The 11,678-nt window shown below is 41.2% G+C and overlaps 1 protein-coding gene across 1 annotated transcript in view; it reads right to left on the bottom strand.

Annotated features, from left to right (window-relative positions):
- Positions 1-5,118: 5,118 nt before the first annotated feature.
- Positions 5,119-11,678, bottom strand: part of LOC103358259 (cryptochrome-1-like) — a 42,975-nt gene continuing 36,415 nt past the window's right edge. The window contains exons 13-15 of the mRNA XM_008283154.1: positions 11,309-11,389; positions 10,883-11,007; positions 5,119-8,816 (exon numbers count right to left, since the gene is read on the bottom strand). Coding sequence (XP_008281376.1) covers positions 8,808-8,816; positions 10,883-11,007; positions 11,309-11,389 — 215 coding nt within the window. The 3' untranslated portion in view covers positions 5,119-8,807. The remainder of the gene's footprint in view (positions 8,817-10,882; positions 11,008-11,308; positions 11,390-11,678) is intronic.

Genomic DNA, 11,678 nt, shown 5'->3' with positions numbered 1-11,678 from the left:
AAATTGCCAGTTGGTGTGAATGTGAGTGTGCTTGGTTGTCTGTCTCTAAGTGTAGCCCTGTGATAGACTGGTGACCTGTCCAGGGTGTCCACTGCCTTCGCCCTAAGTTGGCTGGGATAGACTCCAGCTCCCCCGTGACCCTAGTGAGGATCAATCGAGTATAGATAATGGATGGATGGACCTTCCATTTGGGAAAAATGGCTATTTTGAAGAAAGAACTACAACTTCCAGCTCCTGTCCACTTTGGGATTTTTGGCACATTCCAGCATGAGGTTGGAGACATATGCATTTCCCAGCCATCACTGAGCAGGACCATGCCGGCAGTGTTGGATGCCATAATTTCCCCAGCCTACATTCAGTTCCCTTACAGCCATCACCAACAAGCCGAAATCAAATGGGGACTTCACGCCATCGCTGGATTCCCAAAAGTAAGTGGAGCCATAGACTGCACCCACATCACAACCAAAGCATGATCACTAAAGAAATTTAATTTTGTGAATAGACAAGGGTTTCATTCAGTCAATGCACAAACAACTAGCAATGCGCATTTGATGAATGCATGACTCATTCATTGAGCAGAACAGCTCTGTGGTTCTCCATGCAGGAAGCGTGGAAATGGACTTAGTATGGTTATTAAAACATCTCATCTGTAAGTGATGACGGTTTTCCGCTGGGTGAACGTTCGGAAATGACTTCACCCGTTGTAGTCATGTCTCTTATGGGCTGTGATGGGAATTTTGGCACTAAGCTCAATGTCGAACCGCTTCCAAAAAAATGTCTGCTAGCGATCTCTCCTCCAAGCCAACAGAGTCAACTCCGGTGGTTATCTTGTCCCAACAAGATGCAACAATACTTTCTGGTTAGCTTCAGTCTCGCTGACAAGCATCTCAATTTCGGGTTCTGAAAAGTTCCTCTTTTCGCCCTCTTTGCCAAGATGATGAACGGTGAGGGAAAAAATATATATATATTCACATGTTTTATAAAGAGGCATGTTGTTACTATATATTAATTAATTGGAGGCATTTCTGAAGGCAAATGATCCCGAAAATGCACGAGCGTGGTGGTTAAGAACAAGTGGGATGTACGAACGCTGATGACCCACTGATGTGCGTACGACCCATGTATGCATGTTTGATGAATACAGATTTGTTTTGTATTTATGCACATTCTAAATTTCATTTGTAAGACATAATTTAGAACCTTTTCTATGCATGGTTGATAAATGAGGCCCCTGAAATAAAAAAGACGTAGTTGCATTACAGGAGCACCACTGTTTTGTACAAAGGAAGTTCTCTAAATAAACACTGAAACCAGCACAAATAGCTGGACGTTTAGCTAGTTAAAAACCTGTGAATGCGTCTGGTTTCACGTCTTGAGTCTTGAGCTTAATGTGTTACGTTATACTTTATACTTAGAAAATAAACCTGTCTGACCTGGAGCCTCAAGCTGCTACATGCTTTGCATTTGCTGACTCACGAACAAAACTCTTGTCATTTCACTGACAGTGTGTGGGTGGTTGGTGTGGGTTTACATTCCTCCCTTTATGAGGAATGAATGCAGATATTAAGTTCTCTATTTTGGGATACATGTGAACATTAGCAGAGGAGTCCTCCAGACGGATGATGAAATATGATGAAATCCTTGAATGACACTTTGGGAGTTGGATGGTTCCTTCATCCCCATGTGATGACTGATGCAACCTTTGAAAGTGCAGATCAGTTAATAATTAAATAGATAAAGTGTGGGCTGCAAGTTGGCGCAGTTGGTAGCACTGTTGCCTCGCAGCAAGAAGGTCGTCGGTTCGTGTCCCAGGATCTTTCTGCGTGGAGTTTGCATGTTCTCCCCGTGCAGCGTGGGTTCTCTCCGGGTTCTCCGGCTTCCTCCCACACAGTCCAAAAACATGTTGAGGTTAATTGGTGATTCCAAATTGTCCGTAGGTGTGAATGTGAGTGTGCTTGGTTGTCTGTCTCTAAGTGTAGCCCTGTGATAGACTGGTGACCTGTCCAGGGTGTCCCCTGCCTTCGCCCTAAGTCAGCTGGGATAGACTCCAGCCCCCCCGCGACCCTAGTAAGGATTAAGCGGTGTATAGATAATGGATGGATGGATGGTTGAGTGAGCATACAGAGCTCTGGACCAAACTTCTCACCCAAGCACCAACAAAGTTAACAGTTAAAGCAAATGAGACTGATTGTAAATCATAAGAGGCATGTTTTATAGATAAAAAGTTATTTTTTATCCATCTTTTCTAGTATATACTTTTCTAAGTTCACCATAGCTTTTGTTTTTTTTTATCGCAATTGCTTTGTATAATTTAATGACACCTCGTCTATGTAAACCACTTTAAATGATCAATTCTTAAGGAAATCTTACCTGAATAAATCTTGGCTTTTTTTTGCCTATGTGAGATTATCTCAGTGATACACATATTACTCCAAGCTGAACTCATGCAGCTATTTGTTGAAGCATGTATTTGTTTCGTTGCTTATTTCATAATCGTATTTATTAAATTGAACAACTCCAAAGGCAACAGTGCTTAATGCCGCTTAAAGCTCCACATTTCCTCTCTCTGTACCTGGACGGTGCTGCCTGCAGCAGAAGAGAAAGTAGTTCCCATTAACTGCGTGTTATTTCGACAAGATCTCAATCGTTTAGTTACGTTCCACTGTGCTCCTTGTAATGATATACATTACTTCAAATGACTGAAGTATCAAAAGTATCGATGTTTTGATTTGAGAATTGATTTTAGAGCATAAAGATCTGGTATCTGAAGTATTGATATTTCAGTATCGATCCACACATCCCTAGTAAATGCTGCTGGGGGACAAGCAAATGCGGACAGAATGTATTGAGCGTCAGTGGGTATGCACTCTAAAGTCAGCAAATCCCAATCTGAGGAGATTGGGCGCAAATTGCAGTTTGTGCCATTTTGCATGTAAGAGACAAAACCGTTCATGTGAATACGATGGCAGACAAACTGTAAAACACAAGGCCGTAGTTGTGGTTTCAGCTTTAGCAATAGGTTTGCATAATCTAAGTCTAGTCAGCTTCCCAAGTATGTAAGGCTCTGAATGGATCCCCTTGTGGAGCCCAAAATTTATGTTTGCATGGACAAGGGTGGAAGTGTGCATGCGTGGAATACAGAGACACCGATCTACTGCGCATGAGTGTCGTCATCTAAGTGCACTAGAAAGCGGTGTAATAACAACAACTATGGGTCTGTGGTGCCTGCAGCTGTCCTTGTGGAGGAGGGAGTAAAATAAAGAGAAAAGCCTTTTTCCACAGCCATTGCACGTACCTCAATGAACAGTTCTGGAGCTATTGGAAAAAGGTTTGGTCCAGGCCTTGTGATCTACTGGTCTGCTGGACTGCCAGAGAGACAGAGGTATTCTGCTCAAAGACTGTTTCCCCACAGACATTGTCTCACTGTGTCATGCCGTCCAGCAGTACCAACTGCCAGAGAGCCTGAATAAGGACAAAGAGTGAGAAAATATTAGAAGTGGAGCAAAAGACATACATACAAAAAAGCAAAGCAAGTCACGGATGTCCACACAGACTCCTGTGGCTGGGGTGACATGATGAACCCCACTAGACCCTACTGTATTCAAAAAGTAGAAGACTGTCTATTGCACTGGCCTTTAAAGTCATTTAATGGTGTCTGCATCCTCGTGTACTGAGTGACTGAGACAAGGGCAAAAGACACGCACCTCATCCGTTTGTATTTCAATAGCTACTTGTCGCTCTGCTACGAACAACAAACCCAGACAAGCACATAGGGCTCGTGTGGGTCTTCCTGAAAAGCTGACTTTGGAAAGCAGTGACACAATTTGTTTAAGCTCTCTGCATGACAAACATTTGTTTTACTGCCATCATTGTGTAGTCTGGCATGTACAGAGGGTTTCCCGTGAGCCCTCGCAGGCCGATAGCCAGATGACATAATTTACGCAGACCCTTCTAGACATGTGAATACTGACACAATGGATTGTGCTTTAGGGGGGAATGCCTTTGAAGTCTGTGAACCTGTGAATGTGGAGATTGGAATGAACCCCAGGTAAAGGTTTGCATCACTTTTGAAAACATTTCCTCCTGGGATGACTGAGTTGTCACAAGCCTTGCTGACTTGTTGAGACACCACAGTTTTCACCACAAAGGTTGCTGCTGCAGACACAGAAGCGCAGTGAATTTGGCCTCAGGGGGAATGCAGTCAATCAGTGTGGAGATTGGGATTGGCCACACATCCAAAAATATGTCAATTCTTCAGAAACCATCTGTAGGCGTTAAAGAGACACTAGCTCACAAAAAGGTAAAGGTATTTATTGTGAAAACGACACTGATATGTTCCGTCATCTCGTCAAGTATGTGACCGTTTGCACGGAACCTCGTGACAGTATGCGTAGGATGTGTAGATGCCAATCTACTGCATGCGTATGGAAGTACTGAAAGTATGGAGTACTCCAAGTGGACTAGAAGATGAAAAAATTTTTTTAAAAATGAGGATTTCCACAGCTGTCCATGTGTGTCCACAGGGGTATAAGTCAAGACTTAATGACTCTGGCCTCAGCTATCACAGACACAAAGGGATAAAAAAACAAAACAAAAAAGCCTCATACTGGACAATGTCCATCCATCATCTATATACCGCTTTATCCTCACTAGGGTCGTGGGGGCTGGAGTCTATCCCAGCCGACATAGGGCGAAGGCAGGGGACACCCTGGACAGGTCACCAGTCTATCACAGGGCTACACTTAGAGACAGACAACCAAGCACACTCACATTCACACAATTTAGAATCACCAATTAACCTCAACATGTTTTTGGACTGTGTGGGAGGAAGCCGGAGAACCCGGAGAGAACCCACTCTGCACGGGGAGAACATGCAAACTCCACGCAGAAAGATTCCGGTGCCCCCACTGGGACGCGAACCGGCAACCTTCTTGCTGCGAGGCAACAATGCTAACCAACTGCGCCGCCCCACTGGACAATGTATTCAGAGCATAGCATGTTGTGCATTTATATTCCAAACACTAATAACGTCTGACACATTGTAATTGAGATTCAACTTCAAAATCCGACATAAATTGTAATAACTGATGTCACTGCTGTTGATGAAGACACAATGAATGGTGTTTAGTTGTAACAATTTTAATTCCTGTCATGAAGTTGATCAAGCACAAGAAAAGCCTTTCACAATACAAGGAGAGACAGAAAGAGCGTAATATTACAGAGATGACAGATGGCATCTGTTCTCACCTTCATGTTAAAGAAGGGAGAACAAAAAAAAAGAATAAAGAAATAAAAGCCAGAAAAAAAACTTGGTTCAACTTGTTTTTCCATTGTGATGAAAGCTACAAAAGAAAGAAAGAGAGAGAGAAAAAAAAACTAACAATGTTTAAATTTTCTTGAGAACATACAGAAATATAATACAGAAACATTTTCAATACTTAAAAAAAAAAAAAATCTCCCCGTCCCTCCCCTTTATGTCCCCCTCCTCCCCACCCTCTACGTTACTCCTGAAGCCGAGGGCAGTACGATCACAGATGAACAAATATCAAGTACTGTACACAGACACGAGTCATCATGGCTCCACTGAAACCAGACCTTTTTTTTATCAGGAGCGCACCGACAAGCCGCCATCTACAGCCCCAATCTGCAGGATGTTTGATCACAGGACTCGTATCTTGGACTGCTAAAAATGTGGGATGCAGGTTTAACCATCAGCGGGGAACCCAAACGGTTATTTCGTTGTCTTGAATTTCTTATTTTGTCTTGGGTGATTTCACAATAGATGTTGCAGATTGGGGCCATTAGCAGAATTCACAAAACAGTTTTCTCCAGTCTAACCAATATGTGTGTGTGTGTGTGTGTGTGTGGGTCTGCATTTAAGTGATTTGTTCTGTGTGTGAAGAAAGTAATTGTGTGTGTGTGATTTAACCAGTCTTGTGCTGCAACATAGATAAATGTGTGTATGCATTAATTACCATTGGTTTTTAAATGTGCAATGCCATTTAGCATTTTTAAAAAACTTTTACATCTGTTTACATATGTTGTGTTTGTGTGTGTGTGTGTGTGTGTAGGGCGGGGGTATTAACATGAGCAAGTTAAGCTGCTGGGTGTATTTTACAGGGGGGAAGGGGGGGATTGTACATTCTCTGGTTCAGTTCGACAGCATTCTTCTCAACAGGAGTAAAGGTAATAGCGGAGGGTGGATGGAGCCGAAATAAAACACCAGCTTCATCGTTCTAATGCTGTTACACAGTCCTTCCATAGACAGTTTGAGCCATTTTGTGACCCTCTTTTATGTTTTTGTAAAGATATCAATAGTGTCCAAATCGTGATCTGTTCACCGTTTTGTCCGATTAATTTTTTTGACCATTTTTAAAGCCGTTATTCGATAGTGTCTGTGCAGAGAGACCTTAAACCTGGGGAGAGGGAACAGGGCAACCACGAGCAGCAAATAATCCCACAGCTAGGGGATTGACGCTCAAGTTGCCCTCACCACTCGTTCATTGGGTCACCCCAGGATTTTAGTTTTTCGGGTCGCAAAGTGTCGCAAGCAGCCTTTCACATATATATACTGTTAAACTCCTTGTACAGTAGTAGAAATCCTTCATCAGGAGGGTATACTTCTCGTTGAGGAATGTTGGTTTCTGCTTTGCTCGACAGAATCAGGCTCATTTGGATCAGATGCTGTCGCTCGTCTTTTACTGTGTCAACTCAACTTAGTTCTATTTTTTTTTTTCTTCCTTTTTGTTTAGCGAGTTTTTGGTTTTATAAGAAATCTTAGAAAAACGTGACACCTTCCGAGAGGAGATTGCAACCAACTGCCTGTGTTCTCTGCCCTCACCTCGAACCCCGACGACTTGTGTTGTCTTTTTTTTTTTTCTTCTTCTTCTTTTTTTCGGTAGTTGAATGTGTTGCACAGCAAAAACATTTTTCCAACACCACAGAACGCCACAGAGATACTCCGAAGCTATTATCTTTTTTTTTTTTTTCTTAAAAACTTGTACAGGCGTAATCTATGGAGGGAGTGGTGTAAACAGAAAGGTGAAAATGTGACTCACTTTTGAAAGGTGAAATCAAAACTTCGTGCCGCTTCACCAGCAGTGAGGTGAGCACTAAAAAAAACAAAATAAACTAGCATCTATTCTACAACAAATCACTACTACTGTGGAAAGATTTCACAAAGGTGTAAAACTATAAGATACGATCTGTACATAATTACAATCGCAATATTTGAAATTAATATGAAGATGGTACGACAAAAAAACAGGACATTCTTAATAGACCAAAGCCTGCTCATGTTTGACTGATGGGAACAGTGAAAAATGTTATATCCTAAAAGATCAGGATTTAAAAGTTTTCCAAAAAAAAGAAAAACCTAAAAGCCAATTTTTGATGCAAGTGTTCAGCTACATGTTCACCTCTGACAGCTGTCAAGGCAATGACATACAAAAAAACTACAAGTCACACAAGAACTCGTCTACCCATAATGCCACATGCTTTTCTCTCTTTAGAGCCAGACAGACCTGACAAAAGGTCTCTTAAGTAATTCATAGCAACACACTGTAAACATGTTTTAGAGACCAAGAATGGAAACTGGTCCAACATCTTTTATCCATCTATATATGCATATAATCGATGTCTTGAATAGTGTCCAAAAAAAAACTACGAATCTCTGTTTATAGCTGCCGATTCAAACCAAGTGATTACATGATGCTAACCAGGCTGTGGTAGATGTTCCCATGCAACCAACTGTGAATAGTCGCAAATGTGTCAAAGTGCCTGAGAAAGTGTATTTACAGGCAATGTAGTGAGAGAGAGAAGCTAAGAAATGATCCAGCAAATTCCCTGAAATGAAATGCCAGGCGGTCACTATGACCACGCCTGTGCTTCTGCCTGGTAAAATCAAGGTAACGATAACGGTGTTGAGATTAATAACACCTTTTCTTCATTATTGGATTTAAGTTCTGGGAAAAAAACCAACTCAAAAATAACAATTTTGGTGTAAATCAAACTATTTACAAGTGTTTTTGTTTTTGACAACATTAAAACATATGATTGGGCTATAAATAGTGCGTTTCCAATGTAAAATTACAGCTATATATATACATATATATATATTAGGCTATTACAGTTGTGACAACATATTCCTGGAGTTAGACTGACTGATCAGCTGGAGTGGTGACTGTGTTTTTCTGTTTAACAGTAGCACAATGGGACAATCATACCACAAAGTTGTAGAAAAAGATTCTCTGTAAACCCTGACACAGTGAGCTTGGTTTATACCGAACCATGCAGACAAGGTGTTTGACGGATTTGTTTTTGTTTTTGTTTAAAACTAAGAAATTCTACTACTTACATTTATAGCTGCTTTACTGTTTATACAGTATTTACTGGCTGGTGGCAGCAGTTTTAAGACAATAATGATTTTTTTTTTTTATTATTAATCTATTGATTGATTTATTCTAGTACTGCAGTAGAGCTATAAGTGTGAGGTTTTGTTTCTTCAAAACATTCCTCTAAGGTTGTCTCACCTGTCTGTACACTAACTGCAAGAGGCCAGAGGTCAACGGACTCTAATGTAAAAGCCCTTCAAGAAATCACATTTTCACCTTTGCATTTACACCCCAAGGAATTTCTGACTGAAAAGACAAAGAGCAGTTCTAGATGCAGTGTCTTTGAGGAGGAACTGGTCATGTCTGGGGCTGAGTGTGATCGGAGGACAGGTGGCCACGTTGGGGTTTCCTCTCTCTGCTGGCCGTAGGATGGCTCCAACGGGGGGGGTTCAGACAGTCGCATCTCCACCTGCACTAGGTAGTCTGCAAGCAAGACAACAAAAGCCACAATGAAGACTGGCACAAGAGACACACCTTGTTTTCACATGCACATGGCTCAACATCATCAAGCTTCACAGAAGTTTTTTGTCATGTTGGTAGCTAAACATGTACGATGCTCTCAGTTTGCCTTCCTTGATTGTTTTTGTGTTGCATGTTTTACTGTCAAAGCACCTTGTGAAGGCTGTTCTTACAGGTGCTATACAGATGAAGTTACTATTATTATTAAAGTCTGTATTGTCAAGGAAAATTGGGACTCGGTATTGGCAGAAACAAAATATTAAGCGATTCAAATAGACCTCTCTTTTTCTCCTGGACTCTTCCTTTCATATTTTCCATTGCTTGGGCACACCATTGTTTTGTTGTCAAGAATATACACATCTGCTTTGTATTTTTTATTGTAAGCAGCTTCATGACAGGCTGACATTTACATAATGACTCCCTCTGTGATGGTGGAAGGTGTTTACTTTGTAGTGGGAGCACAGAATCACAATGGCCAAAACAACCTCCATTTATTGTGCGATTGCCTCGTCAAAGGTGTGCTATCGTGTCATCAGTCTAACTTCCACTACGTTCACTTGTTACGCGCGAAGTGCAGACCTTGAACTTTTTTATCGCAACAATAACATCAATAATTCATCATGTGTAAAGGGCAACACAGTGCTGACAGCAAAACACTTTTTCCTCGGTTGTTTTTAGGTAAGCACACATGTACATGTACACACACACACACACACAGGAGAGTGATGAGTGATAGTTGTGTGTTGACGCTCAGACGAAATAAACCACTGATCTAATCTGTGCGTCACTTTATTCTATCTGGTCACAATCTGTTTGTCTGTTCCTGAGTCATTGTGTCTATGAAGGGCCTTTATGACCTTTTGGCTAACAGCTAGCAGAGGACATTCCCACAACACTATGTGCAAATTCTAATAATGTTTTAAAGAAATGGTTAAATGCAATGTTCAAAGACTGCTGCAGGGTTATCTGTCCTTGTAAATGTTTCTAGAAGTTTTGTCTTGCAGGCCAAGACCATTCTGCAGAAAGGTGCACGCCGTCTCATCTCTTTAATCTCTGGACCTGCCGACAGGCTTGAAAGTCATAACAAGAAATCCTGGAATCATGGGTGACTTTCAGTTTTGCTGGGAAAAGCGTCCAAATCGAAGCTCAAAATCAGAATATTTCGTCAAAATCAATTCTATGTGTCTATTTTAAAAATTCACTAAAAAATTAATTGTCTGTAAAAAAAGAAGAAAAAACACTTTAGTGACTGTAATAAAGTGATTGACGTAAATTCTGGGACTGCAGGATGTGTTTACACAGAGCAGACTGGAGACGAGTACGGGAATGAATGAAAAATGTAGTAAAATATCTACAGTATGTAAAGTCACTACTTAGAAAAATGTTGTACATGTTGATTCCAGGTTTTTTTTTTTTTAAATCCATTTTGGTAAATTAAATCAAAGAAAATTCAACCTATTTCTTTTCTTTCTTTTTTATGATTTATAGCAGTGGTCCCCAACCACCGGGCCGCGGACCGGTACCGGGCCGTGGGTCATTTGGTACTGGGCGGCACAGATAGAATAAAAACATTTTATTGGTTTATTTTTATTTCCAGCGGAGTCTGCAGGGTGTTTTATTTTGAAACATGACTAGCTCGTCTTCCCGTCACTTGACTGTCTGTTTTTATGCCCGGCTGCTAAAACGAAGCCGTCAGTCAAAAACAAACGTCTCAGGAGAGCTGCTTTGGAAAGTGGGAGAGACTTGATACTGAGACAGGAGAAAAAGTAAACATACTAAGCAATAAAAATTAATTTTATTCATTTATGAAACTTTTCAATAGAAAAAAAACTATTATTATTTGTTATGTGCGTAATGACCGGTCCGTAGAAAAATTTCTTGCTTAAAACCGGTCCGTGGTGCAAAAAAGGTTGAAGACCGCTGATTTATAGCATTCAGTGCCTTTTAAAGTGTAACTATTTAAATCCTGGTAATAGTGACGTTTAAGTAGAATTTAAGACATCAGGTGCTGTGATGAGAAGACGACTGACCTCTGCACTCTGCCTCTGCATCTTGTGCACCGAGCAGGACGTTGGGTCTTCCTCCCCTGACCCTTCTCGTTCCGACTCGCGCTCCCGCTTTCCCGTGATGCCGCCTCTGGTGTGCAGGAGGAGTCCTGAATGTCACAGAAGAAAAACTTTATCAGAAAACACCGTGCGAGGGAGGAGGAGGGGAAATGAGAGTAAAGCGTTGACTAAAGTGAAGTGACTGTCCGTTGATGCCCAAGAACTTGATACAAAGGAAAAGTGTTTCCCTCCTGTGGCAGCACTCTTATTAAAAAAGATTTTATTTCTCTGTCTTAAGTAAGACATTAAAATTTATGATTAATTTTGTACATATCAATTTGATCAAATGGAAGCTTTGAGAGTTCAGTGCTTTAGAAAAGATGGCTACCTGCGATCCCGCCTGCTTCTTACCTGGGTGTTGAGGCACAGCGAACTCATGGTAGAGTCGGCTGCTGGTGATGGTCTGGCTGGCATCTGGCACTGAGTGGTATCCTGCAGCGGACAAGCAAAAAGGTTCAGCAGTTGAAAATTGCACTTAAGAAAATGTACGATAATTTTATGAAACACAGCGTGCATGGTGGGTTGTAGTGCCAACGAAAAAAACTCATCAAAAAGGTGTTAATGGCAAATATTTTGGAATTCCTGTTTATCCTACATGACCTACTGAGGGGAGGACAGAGCTTTATTTTATGTTTTAACCTTCTAAACCCTAAAACTTAACGGCAGATTTGAAAGGTACATTATTTCTTCTGCCAAAATTGCACCATTGATCAGCCAGAAA

This window comes from Stegastes partitus, unplaced genomic scaffold (assembly GCF_000690725.1).
Source record: "Stegastes partitus isolate 25-593 unplaced genomic scaffold, Stegastes_partitus-1.0.2 Scaffold299, whole genome shotgun sequence".
Classification (NCBI taxonomy): Eukaryota; Metazoa; Chordata; class Actinopteri; family Pomacentridae; genus Stegastes; species Stegastes partitus.
Note: the sequence above shows the minus strand (reverse complement) of the source record. Positions and strands in the feature narration are given on the sequence as shown.